The sequence below is a fragment of the Pundamilia nyererei genome, unplaced genomic scaffold (genome assembly GCF_000239375.1).
Source record: "Pundamilia nyererei isolate P.nyererei 1_Seehausen unplaced genomic scaffold, PunNye1.0 scaffold00014, whole genome shotgun sequence".
Classification (NCBI taxonomy): domain Eukaryota; kingdom Metazoa; phylum Chordata; class Actinopteri; order Cichliformes; family Cichlidae; genus Pundamilia; species Pundamilia nyererei.
The window spans coordinates 5,499,305-5,521,301 of record NW_005187415.1 but is presented as its reverse complement, the minus strand read 5'-3'; the positions used below and the strand labels follow the sequence as shown (position 1 = coordinate 5,521,301).

Sequence of the window (21,997 nt, the reverse complement as noted above, 5' to 3'; positions counted from 1 at the left end):
CCATTTTGTGGTACAAAGTGGTATTGCACAAATGTCCAGGCCTAGTTCAACTTCAGCTGATATCGCTTCGACTCAACATGCAGATGTTTGAGATATAAAGTTATAGAGCAGCTTTAGTTAACTTTGGAAGGTTTTAATCCTCTGAGGTGTAAGTCATCATAACCTTAACCTTACCCAATAAACCCTGTTGAATAGATTTTTTTTAACGTTTTGAATAAGAAATAGAATAGATTTGACGCATGTCTGTAATTCAATTCAATTCAATTTTATTTATATAGTGCCAAATCACAACAACAGTTGCCTCAAGGCACTTTATATTGTAAGGTAGACCCTACAATAATACATACAGAGAAAAAAACACCCAAATCAAATGACCCCCTATGAGCAAGCACTTTGGTGACAGTGGGAAGGAAAAACTCCCTTTTAACAGGAAGAAACCTCCAGCAGAACCAGGCTCAGGGAGGGGTAGCCATCTGCTGCAACCATAAAAAGGATGATTTCTGTTTATCTTGATTTGAAGACTCGGGAGAGCATTTTAATAAAAACAAGAGGTGGCATCATGAAAGTAACAATAAATATTTTTAAATGCAGGAATTTATTGTAATCCTCCGTAAATTTAAAAGAATAATACTAATACAGTGCAAAAGTGGCATAAGTACATTCACCAGTCACTTTGCGAGGTACATCTGACGTGTACTAGACTGAACTCCCTTTTAGAACACTGCCTCAGTTCTCAGTGGTATAGATTCAAAAACCTGCTGGAAACATTCCTCAGAGATTAATAGTCCATATAGATAGTCCATATTAACTGTCAGCATCGCACAGCTGCAGGTACACATCCATGATGCGAATCTCCTCTACCAGACCCCAGAGGTGCTCTATTAGCTTCTATCTGACTGTGGGGGCCGTTTTAGTACATAAACTCATTGTCATGTTCAAGAAACCAGATTATCTGAGCTTTGTGACATGGCAACAGTATCCTGCTGGAAGCAGCCATCACAAGATTGGTAGACTGGGGTCATAAAGGGATGAACAAAGGGCAGAATGGATCCATTCTTTAAGGTTGTTTACACCAGAGTCTGATCCTACCATCCGGATGGCGGAGCAGAAATTGAGATTCATGAGAGCAGCCAATGGGTTTTCCAATATTCTATTATCAAATTTTGAGAGCATCAGTTTCCTGCTTTTAGCTGACAGGAATGGTACCTAGAGTGGCTTCTGCTGTTATAGCCAATGTACTCCAAGTTTCAGTTAAATGCATGCAGAGATGCTCTTTTGCATTTGGCTGTAACAAGCGGTTTTTGAGTTACTGTTGCCTTCCTATGACCTCAAAGCAGTTTGACTATTCTCCTCTGACCTCTAACAAGAAGGTTCTCTCATCCAGAGAACTGCCACTCACTAGATGTTTTGACCTCTTTTGGGTTACTTATATTACCTCTCTTCCCCATTCTGATCCTCAGTTTGAACTTTATCAGGTTGTGGTATGCCCTGTTAGAGCAGTCACACTGACATGATAGTCAGGTGCTAGTGAGATGACAAATCAGACATGGAAAGAAGGAATGACGTGTCAAGAAGAAGATCATATGAGGTGGGGGATGAGAGTTGAGAGAGTGAAATCAAGAGACTGAGAATTGTGATCTATTAGTGTCAGCCATCCTAATCCTGGTCTTGTGTTTGTTTATATGTCTTGGAAGAGTTCCCCAACTCCTAAATCCACAGAACAGCTGTTCAAAGACAGCAGTGTCAGGCCCTGAGAGGTGGCAACGGCCAGAAAACTACAGATTTGATCAGGACCGACAGTCTCCAAAGCACCAGTCACTTGATCATTGGGTTTATTGTGCATCAGAAGGCTTAGGTTTCAACATTCAAGATTCAAATTTGCTGAAAAAATATGTTTTTTATTTCACATATAGCCACTGAGTCTGAAGACTTCTTCTCATTGGTGGAAGACAGGATGGAAGACATAAAACGTATTTCAATAAGCTCACTACATTGCACAAATTTGCACAAATGAAAGCTGCAGAAGTTGCAACAATAATCTAGATGTGAGAAGTCTGAATATAGTTAAACTGGGCTCCTATGGAGGGGACTATTTATACTGGAAACCATTCTATCAGTGGCATCCGATGCACAGCAGCTCAGTATACACAATACTAGCTAAGTGTCCTGCAGTTTAAAAAAAAGAAACAACTTCCTCTACTCAAGCACAGCACTTTGTCATGTCTGTCAAGCTGTAAATAGAGGCATTCTTCCATAAAAATCATCGATAAAGAGCAGAGACTTCCTGCTTGTAGATGCACTCAGGGTGGTCACTACACTATCCCATATGGAATTCTTGCCATGATTTTAAGGATGTACACTGGGTTTAATGCTCTGCAGAGAATTTTAAAACCCTTTTCTGAACCACAAAAAATGTTAAGCAGGCAAGTTTTCATGTATCACATATTTTGCCAAAGCCACACATAACCCAGAGCTGTTAGGCCTCTGAGTCACAACATTCGGGTTGTTTGAAATATTAACATAGGCAGCTACTGCTGCTGTTAGAAGAGTACAGTTAACTATTACAATGATGAACTCCATTGATAAAAATGTCAGTGGTGAGTCAGGGGTGAGCAGCATTTTATTTTTCGTAGGGTCAAAAGCTGACACACGTAGTGCCGAATTATGTTAACGTGGTAGATTATTTTACAATAGACTATTTACTATCGCAGAAAGGCTGACTGTTTAAGGAACACTTTTTAAAATACTTTTATGTGTTATGTGCCAATTCTGATATCCCCGTGTTGGCTTTGTTCTATATCATTATAACAGTGTCGCTCCAGGATGAATTTACCAAGAAATTAGCTAATGGTTTTAGCTTTTTCCACCAGATCTCAAACTTATGACATCACAAGAACGTGATTGGTCAGTGGCTTTTAATCTTTTAATCTGGCTTTCAATGCTGAACCAACATTATTATGATATAGGAACAACACCAATACGGGGATATCAGATACACCGCATTTAGCTGTGCTGTCACTGTGTACAACAATCTGTGGGTTAATGGATGGGAGTATCAAATTTAACCTTTGATCAAGGAATTATATTGGCATAAATATAATTGAGTAATTTATCCAGTTTGTCTCACTGGCCAATGAACTTGCCCAACATCCTTTTTGTTTTTTCAATAAACTGGCTCAGGGTCATTGAAATACTAGTTACAGTGAAAGTGGTAAGGACATATTTAGTGGTCCTCTGCATTCACTAACTTAAAAATTCAATATTCAAAGGAAGAAAATGACATAATATCTTTGAAAGCATTCCCATTAAACACACAAAAACTTCACAGAAGTGCTTCTGCTTATATAAAAGCTTTTTCTCTCTTTGTGTGTGCTGGTCTCTGTGGAAGTAGTCTATCAAAGTAGGAGCACACTGATGGAAAGTGCCATACCTGCCCTAATCCCTTTCATAAGCTCCCCAGAAGATAGGGAAGATAACAGACCAGCTGATGTGGCTATTTACTAAAAATAAATGACCAAAGCACAGAGCTGTTGTGGTCAATACATGTCTATAAATAACATGGAAAGGCCAATTACTATTTCCTCAGTCTTTCTTTCTTGTGTTTGTGTCTGTCTTGTGCGTGTATATAGCTTTCTTCATTTACTTAGAGTATAATGCATTTTGATATTCATCAAGTGGCACCAAATACAAAGAAATGCATGCTTAGATTTACAGACTCCTGTCAAATAAGGTAACACAGCCTCAATGGACTGGACTACTATTATCTTGTTACCTCACATGAGCTCATTCTGATCACAAGGGGGGGAAAAAAAAAAAAAAAGTCTTATTTTTTTTAATTTTAAGAATCAACAGCTGAAATTCACAGTCAGGACTGCAGCCATGTTTTGCCCTTTATTCTACCTGGGTCAGTAAAGGCTGTGATAATCCTCTGTCCAGCTGTTTCCAGATCTGTAGGTGATGGGACCTACATTCCTTGCTCACATTACATGCTGGACTGACATGATTGTGATCTCCTTTCATTTTACCTCTTCATTATAGAAAAGGAATGTTACCATGTCTTGTGAGACCTACAACAAAAGATTTACCAGTGGTTTTGTACGAAAGGCAAAGATTGGAGGAGACATCCATTGTGACAAGATGTGAAGGTTAAAACAAACAACAAACATAGCAACGAGTCCAAATAACAAAATACGTATATATCAACCTTTTATTGGAGTGTACATTGTAAGAGTCATTATTCGTCTGGCCTTTTTGGTAAGACTTGGCATTCACAATGTCTTATTAACCGAGTTACCTACAGAAGCTAACATCAGCAAAACATGGCTAGTTTTTCTCCCAAGAAGTATCTTAGTATTTGACAAAAAAAAAAAAAGAAAAAAAAAAAGAGGTCAGTTAGAAAATCAAGTGGCAATTTGTCTCTCAAAGACATAATTTGAAGGAAATATTTGTTTTCTTAAACAGCAAACAGAAGGAAAGAAATTATAGTTTGAAAAGCTTTAAATGTTTTCAATCACAGTATTTTTCAAGAAACTTCATGCACTGCGAGTGTTGTATTGGCCTTTTTTTTTTTTTTTTAATTATCCAGAAACGTATTAGCAAAATTACCCAGACTGGAATGCTAATATGCTTTTTTTAAGGTTTAATTACTAAACATGACAACTCATGACACAGCAACAGGTTTTAGATTTTTCCCCCTTTCTTGGCGAGCGGTACTCCTCACCCTTACTTAGTTCGGTTCACGGTTTTCTCTGCCACGTTTATTGTTCTGGCATAAGCAGCTAGCATATGGTTAGCTAAACCATACCAATCAGTCTTCATGATGCTTCACTGATTATGTACAGGTTGGAAGTCAGGTTACTTCTATTTTAGAGGCCAAGGGTTTAATGTGTGCTATAAACATATGCTAATGGCTAATGTTAGCCAACAATAACAGAAAATATATTACTTTATGATAAATGTTAACATTTTCCATTTATGGCTGCTGTTAGAGCTAATTTTATAATACAGGGTTTACCAATACCTGTCATTTGTCACCATTGCTCACTAGTAGAAGTGACTTGCCTTCTTTATTTTCCATTATCTGTCATAATTTTGTTTAGCTTCTAAAGCCATTTTCTGCCAATGCAAAAAAAACAAACAAAAAAAACCTTGAAATTTTGAGATATATTTAAATCAAAATTTTGACAGACCCAACTTGAAATTTTAACTTGATTTGTAATTAAGATCTAAATTTGTAGGAAATAAGCAAGCTATTCCACACATTCAGGAAAAGGTGGTTTGTGCTGACGGATAATTTTAACCATATCTTGCAGAACCTTTCAGACAGAAAGCACTAAAGGAAAACTTATCAACTGCTGTTTAGCAAAAGTTGTTATACAATATCACTTTACAGACAAACGGGTTAGAAGGAATTTGCACAACTGTGGAAATTACAGTTCTCTAACAATTAAGCAGATTTTTAACTAGTTGTGACTTAAGTATTTTGTCCTATTTAACATTAAATAAAAAAATGTTAAACTTGCTGATAACGTTTTCCTTTTTTTTAGTTCAGATCAAATGACAGCTTGAATCTTTAGTCTTTGTAGAGAACTGTTAACCACAGAGTTCTTTATGGAAGTAATTCCTATGTTACACCTCATGATTTACAGTTAGCTAAAATAATGATACTTGTTAGAAGAATGCCATGAATGCATTTCTTCCTATAGCAGGAAGTACATGATGTTAGCCCTGGTGTTTCTGCACAGTAACTTTGCATATGGACCCATGATAAGCATCAGGTATGAAAACTAAAATGTCTTTATTCCACAAGTTTTACATGATGAATGACCTGATTTCAACAAACAGGCATTTATTAATACTCTGCTTGCTATTGTAAAAAAACAGAACACAGATTCAGCTGAATCTTTAGTGTTGTTGGAAAAAAAAAAAAGAAGAAAAAAAAAAAACACACCCCAAAACCCTAAAAATCACAACAGATAGCCTGCCATAACACTGTGGGCTACCTCCATTCATGTACTCTATGTAGTGTTGTGTGTTTAAAAACAAATGAAATAAAAAAAAGCTTCATGTTCAGGTGTATTTCTGTCTCATTACCTAAAGCGTATGTAATTTCCATAATGAAGCAGACCTGAAAAATGTCCTGTATTCATGCAGCGAGTCTCCTCTTTTTAATCTGTGCAAAAATATAACAAGACTCAAACTCTGGAGAAAATTTACAGTCCACAACAAATGAAGCTAAATATTCCAAAAATCCTCTTTGTTTTAAGAAAATATGAGTGCTAAACTAGGATCATTTGAATACGTAAAAATAAACTACAGAGCAGTAGGGTATGAAAATAGTTAATTCTTTTCCCTCCTAATGAACAACGATGATACGACTAATCAAAAGATCTGTGGCGACCTGTTTTGTAAGTTACCACCCCAAAACTACATTTAACTCTGAAATTTGAAAGACAAATTGATATAAACTTGCACGTTAAACTGACGACTGGGAACGTGTGCAATGGGAGGCAGCAGATATGAAAGATGCCTGAGTGACAGATGAGGGAGTGATGTGGGGGGGCAAGGGACACTTAAAATGAGAGATGAGACATATTGCTATCAAGAGACAGATCCAGCCAATAAGGCATAAAGGGAGAAGATGAAGGGCCGACGACCGAAGATGACAATGACAAACATTTACAGATTAAATGAGGTATTGCACAGATTAATAAAAAGGCATGAAGGCAACAAAAAATATACAGCAAATCAATAGAACATTTACATTAATAATTTTGAAATTAACGATTTCTTTTTCCAAATACAATTTTAGTGTTGTGATCATTTGGTTGGGGAATTGAGGAATGGGGGGTTTGGGAAGGGGAGAAAAAGAAAAAGAAAAAACAAAACAAACAAACACTAGTCATCCCACTCATCCTCCTCCTCAAAGTCTTCATCATCTTCATCATCATCATCCTCATCTGTAGAAAGAAAAATCATGTTATCTAGGCTGAAAGAGATGAAAAGTGCTTAATGCAGGCAATAAAACAGCAATATTTACACAGAGGCTATGTATGATGAATTATACTGTTGTTCAAAATTCTCTGAGGGTGACTTTCATGTTTTGTTTTGTTTTTAAATGAAAAAGTGAAAAACAAAAAATCATGAGGATGTTCGACTGATGAGGAAGTTGTTCCACAATTTGGTTGTACGTGTACAATGACAATAAAGGGCTACTCTATTCCATTGTATTCTTTAAATGTCATCAGATTTAGAGTAAATGACGTTCAAATGACTGCAGTTGGTGTAAACTTGGTGGTGCTGACAAGCCTCTTCAGGGAAAACGCTCCGAGATCGATGACAAGCTTTTTTTTTCTCCTTGTTGTATTTCAGTTTATAAAACAGTTTGATGACTGCGTAGCACAAGAATAGCTTAAGAAAGTTTCATTACTTTGCATTGACTTCATGTGAAACCGTTTTCGATATATGGAGCTGAATTTGTGTGAATGCCAACTAAAAGTGGAAAAACACTAAGAGACTCAAGGCTGCCCTACCTTGTTCCATGTAAAACAGCCAATGAAATTAACTGATAAAGATCACTTCCATTCCTTTTTTGCAGGGTGATTTACATCAGTACTTATTATAGGCTGCTAACAGTGTGTCAGGTAAGCTTGGATTTAAATGCTTTACTAATAAAATCATGTTCAATACGGGTGGAAAACTTGACCTCTGACCTTCAGGTCAAGGCCACTGAGATAGAAACTCATCTGAGATTTTTAGTAGATGCATCTAAGGTATCAGTTTGAAAATCCTACACTGCCTCATAGTCGGTCAGACAGGTTTTTTTCAGTCATCGCATTCACAAATGCCGGGGTCATACCCCATCGGCCTTTTCTGGCTGAGAGGTAAAAATTGGTAGTCAACAGGAAACAAAGATAGTCCTAGTTTTAACTACAGATATATGTTGTAGCGATAGCTGAGTAGGTGATAAAGACTGATATATTTGAAAGTACCTGAAGAGTGAATAGCCCTTTTCCTTTTCTCCATCACCTCCATGAGGGCCCCAACAATACCTGATGATGGGGCTGGTGAGGCAGGTGCTGAGTCATTATTATCGTCCCTCTGTAAAGACAATACATAAACGTGGTGGTTAAAGCATGCAAAGAAAGCACAGCGGATGGAGAGATGCTGTGTGGGATGGATGAATACTCACAGTTTTAAGTTGGATTCCTTGTCGGATTTGGTCCAGAAGCGCGTCTCTGCCCACGTTGGATGCTGGCCTCTCTTTCTGCTCCACCTTTTTAAGCTGGGTTCCTTCTCTGATCTGACTCAGCAGCGCCGACTTGTTTCCAGATGTCGGCAGGCTGCTGTCCCCTCCGTTAGCTTCTGTGGCGAGTGGAGGAGCTGGGGGTGGAGGGCCAGGAGGAGGTGGCGGGGGAGGAGGAGGTGGTGGTGCGCCAGCGCCAGCGCCAGATGAGGGGGGAGGCGGGGGTGGTGGGGGAGGTGCAACGGGAAGGGATGCGTGGACCGGTGGAGGGGGTGGCGGGAGTGGGCCGCGGCTGGGAGGAGGCGGCGGTGGAGCAGATATGCCTGGCCGTGATGGAGGGGGAGGCGGGGGTGCAGAGACGGGAGCTCTGGAGGGGGGAGGAGGTGGAGGTGCACCTCGTCCCCGTGCGGGAGGTGGTGGTGGGGGAGGGGCGGAGCCGTGATGTGGGGGTGGGGGAGGAGGGCCGCCTCTGGATGGAGGTGGAGGTGGAGGTGCTGAAGAAAAGGAGGAGAAGAAAAAAGTTAAAGCAGAAACTTGTGATTGAACCATTTGTAGTTCACACTGTATCCCCTACAGGTTATTTTTCCTTTTTATTCTCTACATATAATTTTAATGAAGGGCAGAGGAAAATCTGGACAATTCCTAAAGATTTTAAGGAATCTCAGTCAAGAAGTGCTCGTCAGGTCTTCTTGCGCAAAGCCATGCAATTACAGAGTTGAGTGAAGGAGCAGCCTTCTTGCAAATAACTGGTGGGGTTTTTTTGTTCACAAAATCTGTATTGAGAAAAAAAATGTCCACAAACTTTCAAAGAAAGATGTTAATACTCCCAAATTGGACTTCGTATCCCCATTCCAAGTATGTGAACACCATTTAAAAACATGCTTTCCAAAGCTCAAAAAGCTAGTTTGGCTCTGCTTCACTGACGACTAAAGCCTGGTTAAACAAACGTAAATTCACGTGCAAAGTGTTTAAAACATGACGGGCCAAACATTTACAAGTGTGGCTGAAGTTCATGTGAGAGGTTAGATAGAAACAAAGTATTTAAAGTAGTGTCATTGCAGGACAATGTTTCCGTGAAACAAAGGAAACCTGTCTAACGTGACAAACAGCTGGTATGTCTCCAGAGAGTCGACAGCACATCCAACTCGAGAACAATCAGGTGCAAAACAGCAAAAAGACTGAAGACCTGAAACAGCTCGGATTCATAGTTTGACTCTACATGCACAGTCACAGCAGGTCATGCATAGAAACCTACCACTCCACCTGGGCGGACCTGGGGATAAAACCACCACACTAGTTAGATTGTCAATTAAAGACAATCAACCCATTAAACACATTTTCAGAGGGTGAGTGTCCTGCACAAACACGCACATACATCAAATTTAACAGTATAGTTAAATTCCTATTTCTTATATCAAGATATGAAAACCCGGGCTACATATTCGTTTCTGTGGCCGTACCTTGTTTCCGCAGCTCATCTTTGACAGCATCTACACCTCCGTTCTTCTCGATGAAATCATAGATGACCTTAGAGGTCTCTTTATCCTTTAGCTGAGCCTCAGAAATGCCACACATATCAAACAGGTTTTTCAGCTCTGGGTCCAAGTTATTCAGCTGAAGAATAAACAGAGATTTAAACATGACATTTAGCCTCTGCACCTACACTTTAGGTTCAGGTTATCCCACAGGTAATCAGATTATGTGCAGCTGCAAATGTACAAACAGGAATTTCAGGCAAACATCAACCAGAAAAATACCTTTATCGTTCACGGAAATAAGATTGTAAGGAAATATTTTCAAGAAAATATTAAAGAATTTTTTTGAAGTTTTAGGAGATGCACTCTGAGCCAAATCAAAAGCTGAATGTGAGGAGTAACTTTCTGTCAATGTCATGTTGTTTTGGGGAGACATTTCTAAATAAAAAGCTGAAATAAGAGTGGGCTCGAGAAAAGGCCAGAATATCAGCCGTTATGGTGCCACCTGGTGGTTTCAGTTCTGAGCTACCAAAGGTCTGTGTAGGACTTGTTACAGGAGTGGACTCTGGAAGCAGAAAATGCTCTGTTGCAAGTCGAGATCAAGTTGCAAGAGATGAAGACCTCAATATGACATTTAATCTGGCTTTCTAATAATATGACAGGTTTGACAAATTGATTCAAGCAGACTATTAAAAAAAAAGACCTTCTGTTTAAGGGGAAGTTCTTTACTTTGACTTTACTAAAAGTACCTGAAGAACAGATTATAAAATATATCCCTTACCCTTTTATGAATCCTCCAATTTGTGCCTAGGTTTTAAAAGCCTGAGGATTTAAGAGGTGAGCAGGTTTTGTTTGACTGACGTCACTAAAAAAAAAAAAAAAAAAAATCTCCTTGAAAGCATTAACTTATGAAACCAAAATCATCTGAAATTCATTTTTTCATTTACAGGGAGACCAAGTCTCTTTGACCTGTATAATCTCAGAGCTATCATCCAGAGTCCAACAGAGTTACTGATGAAGCTTTTTGGGAACGAGTCCATGGATTATGCAGATGTGGGTTGATTCCCTACATCACCAAAAAAAAATGAATAAATAAAAAAAATCTCCTTGTGTAACACTCCCGATGGCTCAGCCACACAGCTCAGATTAATATTTGGGAGCCAGTATTAAAATTTAAACTATCTGTCAAGAAGAGGGATGCCTACTTGACATATGGATGAGCTACACACAAATGTCTAGAGGTCACATAGCTGACATGTGCAGACACGCACAACAAACATGTACATATTAGTGTTAGGTTCTGTGGATGCTGCTTACATCAAAGCCTGTGTTTGGATCCCATCCTACATGTCCAATGTGCCTGTGAGAAAAGGAGAAGAGAGAGCATGTGGGACATGATGTGTTCAGGAAGGGGGCAGAATACATAGACAGTACATGATGTTTCCTATATTCAAATAAAAAGCAGACAAAGATCCATTAGCTATTAACTGCAAAGCCAATCTGTGTTTGTCAGGTAAAAGCAAAGATATTTGTGTTTATTTATTCTGTAGGATGGCACTAAATGGATTAGTGCTGCCACCCCCTCACCTCTTCTTCAGATGCAGAAGTTCATCAGTGCAAATGTGTCAAACTTTTATATCAAATTTTAAGACATCTGAAACTCATAGCATAGCTTTTAGTGCTACTTTTGACTTTCTCAGAGGACTACCTTCAACGTTAGCGCTGCTTAAAATTCATTTAATTATTCCTGCTGTGTCTTAAAAACCACATTATAAAAATACAACATGTGTAATTTCTCCAAGTGCTGCTTAATTAACTAAATGTATTATTTATAAGGGTAAGTGGGTGATTGACTAATGGCTATTAAAATTTTGGAAATGAAGTAATAGTGCAGCAGTTCATGCTGGCTGTGACGTGGGATTATTAGGCTTTGTAAAGAGCAAATTGTCAAAGCGGGAACCAGGATTACAGCTGACCTTTTAAGCTTTTTGTGCTGCTGTAGCGCCACCTAGTGCTGTCAAACTCTGCAGCGCTGCTCTGATTTAATTTATGCATGACAGTCCAATGTGTTGCACTTATGTGAACTCCAGGCATTTGTGTAGGAAAAGTATGGCATTCAATTTATAAGAAATTCATGGTAAGTGGTAAAAACACGACCTACAAAAAAATACAATACTGGAAAAAGCACAAAGTCCAGGGAAAACAGTTTACCAAGGAGACCAAAGGTCAGCGTTTACCTCTGACCTTAAACAAACAACCCTGGGCTCACTCACTGGAAGTTGCTCGGTGTGCCGATGTCTGCCTTTGTCAACCTCTTCTTCTTCCCCCCTTTGACTTTTTTCTCCCTCTTAGGAAAGGAAGAGTGCACAATGTTGTTCATCTGAGAATTGTTGTGATAACGCTGAACGCTGTTGATCTCTGGGTTTTTGATATCGACAGTCGCCATGGGCAATGCGGGTCCTGGAAAATGAAGAAGACAGTACTAAAGTTACAGCTCATATAAAACAACAAAGGATTTTCCTCCTACATCTAAAGAAGTGTCTTTAAACGCCTAATGCACGAACTGTCTTCAGATTAAAATGCCATAAAAGAGTTTAACAAGCCATAAAACATGACCTGTGACCCTGGCTCTATATAGAAATAGAGTTTGTGCTTTTACTTTATGTGCTTAAATCATCCTTTAATGACTATTACAGACTGTGTGGAGATCTGCACATGTTATTTAAATCTGTTGGTGAGAAAACAATGTCAGAATATTCAGTATATGATAAATAATAGCATTTTTCATACTTCCCTGGGGTATTTAAACTAAATAATCACATTAGTTAAGACAGAGAGATGAAGCTAAACATCATTAAGACTAAAGACTTTGTACATTTTTGTCTAAAACGTGTTCAAAAACTTGTTCTCTTCAGTTTTGGTCCTCATCAATTGTCTAGACAATGGGTCTCAAACACAAGGCCCGGGGGCCAGAATAGGCCTGGGGAAGACCCCAATCTGGCCCACTGGATGACTTTGGAAAATGTGAAGGAGCACATAAATTCTAGACTTTTAACTGTATTTTCACAAGTGTTACACCTTTTCCTGCTAATAAAGACATCCCTAATAGCAATTCATACAACACTGAAATAATTAAAAAACTGAGACATACTGTTCTTTTTTTAATACAGTAAGACATCTCATTGATTAAATGTGTGGCTAATTCTCTGTACACTCACAGAAATAGGAGTTTCACTGCTTCCGCCAACATAAGATTAAAGTAGCCTGTGTTTGACCTGTGAGGTAAAATGAGTTTGACATCCTTGGTCTAGACAGTTAATAGATTTGCTCTTATTATGGATTACATAACCAGGGAGGTCCAAGAGGAGAAGGCATACACAGAACAGAGAGCAGACTTTATTTGACCACAAACAACGAAAAATGTCTGTTTACATACTAAAGTAATGAACAAGTTCATTTGTTTTTTGTTTTCCAGGTATTAAAATGAAGGAGAATGGACACAGGCAATGCAAGATTACCAATATAGTCAATAAGTCACATGGTAATTTTATCTGCAAACCAGCAGTCACACAACAAGCAAGCACTACTACTGTCTCAACCACAGTGGTTCTCAAAATGGGGATTTGGGAACCCAAAGCTAAGAGGTGTGTAAAAACATTTACCGATTAATGCTAATATTGTGCTGTGTAACTGAAAGCTGCAAAAAACTGTTTCCATTACTCTCCCAGGTTAAAGTAGGGACAACACACTTTCTCTGATATGATGACATGTCATCAAATCACTCACTGCTCTTAGGCTGCAATAAAACACACTTGCTGCTGTGTAGCTTGGACTGTTAATAGCTAACTGGCATTGAAAATCATTTGAATCACTCTGGTACAGTTAAGCCCAAGTCAGCTACATCAGTGGTGGACTTTTCAGGGGTTACTTAGAAATCGCCTCTCCTTTAAAGGATCCTCAACCAAAGAAACCTACAATCACTGTTCCTAGCCCAGCAGTCAGCATCTCTGATCCGTGCGAAACAACTCCAGCCTTTACAATAGAATTGTACAACTTTCAATTGGCACCTCAAATGAAAGACATACCTCCGACACGCTTGCTACAAGGACTGTTGGGCATTTTGCTGGGTGAAGGCGATGCGGACCGACTGCGTCGCCTTCTCAGGTTATCCCAAATACACCTGCTGCTTCTTGCATTGCAGGTGGTCACACTGATGTCTACAAGCACTTTGTCCACCAAGTTGCAAGCTCGGTCTTCAGAGCAGATGGAAAGTCGAGCAGTGGGGTCAGAAAGAGATGGGTACAGCTCATCCTGGGGGAGAACCAGGCAATGTAAGGAAGACAGGCAGCTACCTGGGCTCAGCCCTCCACCTCCCATAGTTGCTCCTCTTCCAGAAGCTTCACAATTAAGTTCCTCAGAAGGAGCAGAAAGAAAGGTGGTGCAGAACATCATCGTAGTTGTTGGCTTGGCATGAAAGATAAGGCGGGAACGAGGTCGGATTTAAAGGCAGCAAAAAGATCTCAGGTCTTCTTTCTCAATTTAGAAAAAAAAAAAGGTGCAGAAATGTCTGGTGAACAATACGTCTGAGCTATCAATCAAAGACTATCCACTTGTTGCCTTGTGTCAGATGTGAATCCAGTTCAGAAGGATGTTTCTGCTTCCAAAAACGATACAAGAAGATGTGATGGATCTGAGTCTTCATTTACTGAATAGATTTCCTGCATCTGGTGATGATTATATGGTTCGGTTCCTTCCTCAGCTGAAAAAGCTAACATCCAACAATGCATTTGGAAAGGGGGAAAGAGCCAAAACTTTGCCAGCCAGCGGCTGAAGCTTATTCATCCTCTTCGACTCCCTACTGTCAAGATTGTAATGCCCGGATTGGCTGGCTGTGATCATTTCACCACCAGTCTGTCCACTACCTCCTCCCTTTTCCTGCAAAACATATCTAATCCCAGCAAGTTATTCTGGATTTTGTGCCTCTGTTTTACGTAACCATTAAAACCCATCCATGTCATAATCCCACAATAATCTCTGGGGTTTCTAAAACATGATGAATCAGTGGAGAGAAAGAAAGAGGGAGAAGGGCAGGGCGATAGATAAAAACATGAGAGAGAAAACAGACTGATTAAATGAAGAGAGAGGGAGGGCAGATGAGGATAATTGATGAGCAGGCAAGTGCTCAACCAGGCAGCAGGAGTAGTGGAGAGGACAGCAAAAACCAGACTAGAGATGACAGTAACAGAGTGATGATGCAGTGATGGGAAAGGAGATAAAGACAGTTAGGAATGGAGAGGAAATTCCAAAGGGATTTCCTTTGGAAATTGACTAACTTACATATGCAAAAAGTACCTTTCCACAAAAAGAGACCATGCACGGCAAATCCAAGATAGAAATTGGATTTGGATAGGTGGATAGGTGGCTGCTTTACTGGGCACAGGTATATAGAACAAGTTGCCTTTAGAAACTAGTTTTTGAATTGTCATTTCCAACTCTGACCTTGAAAAAGCTGCATATGAATACCAACTCAAAGTCCAAAATATGAATCCTGAGCTGATTTACATGATGTTTATGTATACAATCAGAATACCATCATGCCCAATTCCATTAACCTACCCCCAATCTAAGCATCAGCCAAATACTTGTCTAAGTTAATACCTCTTTATGCTGGCACACAAACAATTATATGGGCCAAATCTTCCAGTCTAAAACTACTTCATCACTGATTTCTCAAACTAGGCTGTGTGTCTTGTGACACATGTCCAGAACACAAGCGTCTGCACATCCACAAATGTATTCCATCTGTTTACTCAGACCATATTAAGCGGCAGAATGACGCTACACCGAGGGCATGACTCCACTACGGGGCAATGTCGTGTCATGTTATGGTTTTGCTCTACATTCCAACACAGACCAGGATTAAAAATACCAAATCAGACATTTCTTAGAAGTTCTCAAGCCGTCATTCAAAGAAAATATTTATGAAACTTCCTTGAATCGCCTCACAAAATGTTGATGTTTCTCAGGCTGTTTTAAAGCTAATTTAAAAGGAGTAAGACAAATAATAGGAAACAGAGCATGTAGTTTCTTTGCTGTGTTTTTGATAACACCCAGCAATGTGTTGTGTACTGTTTATACAGTAAATCATTTATTATTCATTAAAAACAAAACAAAAAACAAACAAAAACACCCCCAAATCAAAACAAATAGCAGACAACCATTGTTTATGAGAGAAAAAAAAGACATCCCAAAAAACAAAACAGGCAACATCAAAAACCTTGAGATGATTCATGTCAAACACATCACTTCTTCTTGAGCTGCTCCTGGAGCGGTTTCACAACTAGTCTTTCCAGCTATAAGCAGCTTCTCTATTTACTTTGTATTTCACAAAGGGGAACAGCTCTATGCTGGCAAAATGTTCTCAGGATGCATACTGGCTGTTTTGACTGTATATTATTATCACTGTCATAATACAGCCACTCAATCTTAAAAGTAAGTATTAAGGATTACAAATGTGTTTCAAGGAACTTAGGGGTTTCGTAGAGGAGCTTTGGGTTTCTGGAATTTGTGCTTGTTGGGACTTTTGATAAAATTCTAGTGACATTTCAAGTTTTTAGTTTTCAGGTTTGTTTAGTTTTTTCCGTGCCATTTTCATTAAGTTAACTGTAGTCTTGCGCTTCTGTACATCCCCTTTTAGGAAGGTCATCTGTTTGGGTAACCAGTGCATGATAAAGGTTTATTGTTTGTGTGTGGGAAGTAAGCAACTCTCCCTCATTGTCACAAGTGTTTGAGAACTAACGTAGCAAAGTATGAATCCATAGTGTCACACATTCCTCTTCACCTCTTTTTATCACAACAGAATTGGTACCAAGTGAAATCTGGTTCCCAGCTATGAGCTGGGCTAATTAAAGACACTTAAACCAAACTAAAACCAGATATCGCCCAACTATGGTTAGAAGCCATAGATCAGGAAAGGGGGAAGCTTGTTGAAAGTTTTGCCCTATGACTTGTCAACTGGCAGGTCATTCCAGCTGATAGCTTAGACCTCAGTCACATAGGCCCAGAGACCAGTTGACAACCTTCCGGCAACCTCTGGTTGCTAGGGAAAAACCCCCAGTATATCCCCTGAGTGGTTGCTGTGTGACATCGGTCGCAAAGTGATCAGTTTTCACCTTGTGACTACTGGCAACTTCCAGTAGCCACTCATCAACTGGTAAGAGAATACACATTTTTCCCAAGCAACCACCAATTGCCAGAGGGTTGCCAATCAGTCTGTAAGCCTGACGTTTTCCTTGTCTGTTTCAGACCAAGTCACCTCTTTTTGCATTTCTTGTCAGCATGAATTTCAGTAAAATAGACCGATGCTATGCTTAAGTCTTTCTATGTGACATATCCCACAGCTTATGTCTTAATAAACTATACAGGTGTATGTAGTTTGCATATGTAGTTAGCATTTTACATTTCATGTAGGCATTATCAGTTAAACTGCAATGTAGCTATGTAGTTTCCTCCACAGTATAAGAAGAAATGAACGATCGTTGAAACCATGAGCTACGCAGAAACCCTGCCAGTATGACACAGTGAGCAGACTGTCACAAATGTTTGCCAACACCATCAGACACAAGTCTGACTCTGGCTTTACACTTCTTTTCTGATCATTTCAGAAAGAAACAGTGGAAAACATACCATTTGCAGGGTCGCGTCTCTTCTCTGTGAACACACAGACAAATTAAGTCATTACACTCCTGTGCTAAGTAGTGGGCTGTGTTAATGTGAAGCGGATGAGTGTGAGCGCGTCAGAGTACAGACGTTAAAAAGAGAAGAGAGCCGATTTGTAGGTTTCGGCGGGATTGTGCGTGTATTGCACTGAATGGAGGGTTATTCAGAAAAAAATAAATTGCCAAGCAGAGTTCAGTTAGTGTGTTTAGAAGGAGTAAATCACACATTCTTACACACACGCACGCACACACACCAGCTAGAGTCCACACTTAAACTATCAACAACTCAAGAGGGCTTTACAAGAGATGTTGCATCTCATATTAACAATAATACATTTATTTTCTAGAAGTTCAAAGGTTGTTAATTAACATGGGACACACACACACACACACGCACACACACACACACGCACACACACACGGCTTGAGTTTTCCTGAGGTGGAAGATCAAAAAGAGGAAGCCTTGTTGATAAGATTAAGCACCGAATGCAGCGGGCTGAGGGGGAAATATGAAAGAGAACGATCGATTCAAAGGTCAGGAAATGACCCGCAGAACAAGCAGAGTGGAGACGGCTCGGTTTTAATCAAGCACAAGATAATCAAAGTTAAGAACTGAGCGCCAAGTCTGAGAAGGCATCTGGATGGCTGTGGATAAGAATCTCTTCAGTTTCATGTTCAGTCTGAGAGTCTGTGTGGATGACTTTGTCTTTAGGTGGAGAGTTTTAGAGTTGTTGGTGCATGAAGAAATGAACTGAAGGAAAAACTGCCTGACCCTGTTTTGTTTTAATCTGGAGCTATTCAAGTGTTACTGTAAATACTGACACAATAGTTTAGGGGTGCAATATTTAAAAACTGGTTTCTCAAACCAATCGCCATGTTCAGTAAATTACAAGAAAGCATTGGAAATGCTCTACTCCTGAGAGATGAAGCAGGAATCATTGATTGGTTCTGCACATTTCATTCTGAAACTGCAGTGCCCCCCTTGGGACAGTCAGCATATTTCTTCCCCAAAAGCCTGGGTGCAGTATTATGATGCATTTGTTTTGGTTGAAAAGTCATGTGATGGTATTTGTGTCAAAAGAAACATTTGGAAGAACCATTTGGAAGTACGTGGGGAAAACCCCTAAAAGCTTTCAATTTCTGTTAACATGTTTGAAAGTTTTTTGGCAGCACCAACTTTATGAGGTTTCTGTTAAGATGACTCTGAAGATCTGTTTTTTTAGTTTTTTTTAAATAAGACTACGTCACAGTAGGGCAGTATTCGGATCGTACTCTCACTGAACGTGTTACCAACAGCTCTGAAAACTTTATAAGATGAGGAGAAGAGCAGATGATAACAGCAGACAGACCCAGGCAAAAAAAGACAAAGGAAAAAATTTAAAACATAAGGAACAGCTAAATGTGGCCCCAAGGCACATCTTCCATTAATTGACTACCTCTGATTAAGATTGCCTATGTATTGAAATTTAGACCTTTTTTTGCCCAGTTCTGTCATCCAACAGTTTCAAAAATGACAAGTTTAGAAATGTATTTGATCTTGTGCTCCCACTTAATGATGAATGGTGATGATTTGGCTTGAAATATAATCAGACAAACCAGATTGTTGAGCATAAGACAAAACTTTGCTAATCATGTCATTTTTCTCTCCCCCCAGCAAGTTAGATCAGTAGTTAGGACCTAAGGTGAAGCAGTGATAGCAATAAGTGGGTACCGGTTTTCCTCAGTTTTCTCCCCATTAGCTCTCCCGCAGCGATCCGGAAACGCTTGCACTCATCTTCATTGGAAAAGTTCAGACCCACTTGGCATGTCTGTGAAGACACAAAACAGAAAAGAAATTTAAAAACTGTTATAAATAGAATTTTGGTACTTCTGTATATCTATGGATAGTCTCTGGCAGCGGTCCCCAACCTTTTTTGCGCCACGGACCGGTTTATGCCCGACAATATTTTCACGGACCGGCCTTTAAGGTGTCTCGGAAAAATACAACAAAAACTAGTACCGGTACTGAAAAAAGGAAGATTTATTCATAACACACGTGAAAAGACCCAGGAAAACAGAGTTAACGATAAAAACGATAACAAAATAACGCTGAAAAACCGATAAAAACCCTGAAAACCACACCTGAGCCTCAACTCTCGCGGCCGGTACAAACGACTCACGGACCGCTACCGGTCCGAGGCACGGGGGTTGGGGACCGCTGGTCTATGGGTTTCCAAACACACTTCCATTATGCGTATACTGCAACTGAACAACAGTGCCGTAAAGCTTACGGTCAGCTCAAGTCTAATCCACCGTGCTAACAGTTTGTATTCTCTTTAAATAAAGACGTCTTGTGACATGAAAAGCTTTAGAAGTGACACAAAGCTCAAATTTCTAGTTCCGTAACTTTAATGGTGGTGCCTTTTGGTCACACATGCTTTCCATGGCAGGTTTCCATCAGAATTTCTGGACTGAATGAAGATTATGATGAAGGAAATATGCTCTGTGGTAAACTTTAACTGATGTAGACATGCTTTCAGGAACATTTGAACAAAAAATAAGGAACCAAAACATAGGCTTATGGTTTTCAATGCCACATACTGGCTACAGAAAGTACAACTTGTACCTACTAATTCCATTAAAATGTGAGACTGCATGGGTGTAATGTTTACTCAGCAGTACACAAAAACAGAGCCACACACAGCTGAACAATCCCCCCCAAAAACAAACAAAAAACCAAAAACCCACATTAGTACATTACTGTGTTAAAGTCTTGAGCCACCCCCCTACTCTAGGTATCGCTAAAACCTTATCGATATCTTTTCTTGGTCACCCACTGCAGAACAATCTAAATGCTGACTTTCTTTCAAGAGAATATTTTTCAGCAACACTAACGGTTAACACAAAAGAAATTTAAAGCAGGGGTCTAAATATTATCAACTAACCTGAGGTTGAGAAAGATAAGTAAAAAGACAAATGTAACTGCTGAGGGAAAAAACTTACATCTCCAGCAAATGTGATGAAGTATGGTTTGGGGCCACTAATGCTAAAGTTGTTGTACAGCTCCTGTTCATACATCACCTTCCCATCCTGTGGAGAAACAGAAGCACGGCTGAATACACAATAAATAAACAACCAACTAATAAGGCAAGTAGAAAGTTGAAATTTATTATCACGATAACTCAATAAGAAGCCATCTTTTACACACAGAATTGCCCCTTGCTTCCCATATACCTACCCTGATGTCAAAGACCCTGATGAAGTAGGATCGTTGGGGGTTGTCTTTAACCAAACAGGCCACCCCGCAGCATTTCTTGTTCCAGCTGGAGCTCCTATCTGCTGTGAATACCTGGACCACACCTGAAGACAATGTCTGGAAAAAAGGACAGAGGGAGGAGGAGAGTGAGAATCGCAAATATCTGTGTTAATGTTCTATACAAAGCATGTTTTATACAGCCATGTGCCAGAGATTTACAAGCTGGATCCTAAAGGAATAAAGCAATATTAGAAATGAAATACAGATAGAGAACAGAAACACCCCACTTGCCTTAAAATAAGTTAAAAAAAACAACAAAAAACCCCTGATAGTTTCACTAGTTTTTAATGATATGTACAATATAGACTCGATGCATAATTACTCCAATTATGTATTATGAATATTGCATGCATTTCAGCATCTCCTTAAATTAAATATTCCAAAGAAATTCCAACTATATTAACGCATAACCCATATACACGCCCAATAAAAGGCATAGAAAAAGGCAAAGAAGCCAACATTTGTTTAAGACAAAAAGGCATTATATTATGTGCAAACACACTAAAAACACACCTGTAGTGCACACAGAGACATTATCATAAGGCAGGGTTAGACACCTGCAGTTTTTACAGGTTGCTGCAGGGAGTTTCTAACACTGAGGGGGTCCACGTTCACAGCCATTAACACATACATGAAAGCAATACCATCATGACAGGAAATGCCTGGTGAGCTTCTCATCTAAAGTGAGTTTTAGGATGTACTGGAGGTATTAAGACAACATACGGAGGAGCCCTTAGATTATTCTTTGTAATTGAGTGGGAATTAGAGGTTTTGTTAAAAAACAAACAAAAAAACCCAAAACAGGGCAAGTAAATCACCCTTTTCTAATATACAAACATTTGTTGTGGGGATTTTTTGGGAGGGGGGCATTTTTCTGGCTTTTGTGGTTTTGTCCATATCTTCTTTCTTTTTTTTTTGGACAGATCCTCGAAAGTCAGTCACAGTACAAGATCAGTATCATCAGAAAATTCCTATTCTACATGTAATACTGAAACGGGTAACAACCACACCACAAGGCTCGTCTTTGCAGTACAGCAGACGTCATCATGATGATTCTTGGAATATCTGGATGGACACCTCATTAGCTTCCACTTCCTTCTATCATTGAACTGAAACTAAAAGTTTGATTTTGCAGTCAAAATGCAGATAAATTTTCTTCTGCATATGAAAAAAAAAAAGCCCACTGTGCTGGGTTTAACTGCTAAAATAAAACACAGGGTACCATTGAGCATTGTTTATTGCCCTCATAATGCCAATTCTGATA

General features: G+C 39.4%; 1 protein-coding gene across 2 annotated transcripts in view; it reads right to left on the bottom strand.

Annotated features, from left to right (window-relative positions):
- Positions 1 to 4,193: 4,193 nt before the first annotated feature.
- The window catches only part of LOC102209515 (neural Wiskott-Aldrich syndrome protein-like), a 25,509-nt gene continuing 7,705 nt past the window's right edge, over positions 4,194 to 21,997 (bottom strand). The window contains exons 2-12 of one of the 2 annotated variants that reach the window (XM_005725269.1): positions 20,856 to 20,880; positions 20,656 to 20,790; positions 20,421 to 20,507; positions 19,150 to 19,246; positions 17,407 to 17,430; positions 11,994 to 12,180; positions 11,038 to 11,080; positions 9,706 to 9,859; positions 8,192 to 8,739; positions 7,992 to 8,100; positions 4,194 to 6,959 (exon numbers count right to left, since the gene is read on the bottom strand). In XM_005725269.1, the coding sequence (XP_005725326.1) occupies positions 6,898 to 6,959; positions 7,992 to 8,100; positions 8,192 to 8,739; positions 9,706 to 9,859; positions 11,038 to 11,080; positions 11,994 to 12,180; positions 17,407 to 17,430; positions 19,150 to 19,246; positions 20,421 to 20,507; positions 20,656 to 20,790; positions 20,856 to 20,880 (1,471 nt within the window). In that variant the 3' untranslated portion in view covers positions 4,194 to 6,897. Of the gene's footprint in view, positions 6,960 to 7,991; positions 8,101 to 8,191; positions 8,740 to 9,705; positions 9,860 to 11,037; positions 11,081 to 11,993; positions 12,181 to 13,805; positions 15,903 to 17,406; positions 17,431 to 19,149; positions 19,247 to 20,420; positions 20,508 to 20,655; positions 20,791 to 20,855; positions 20,881 to 21,997 lie in introns of those variants that run through there. The other variant, XM_005725270.1, reaches the window with a different exon arrangement.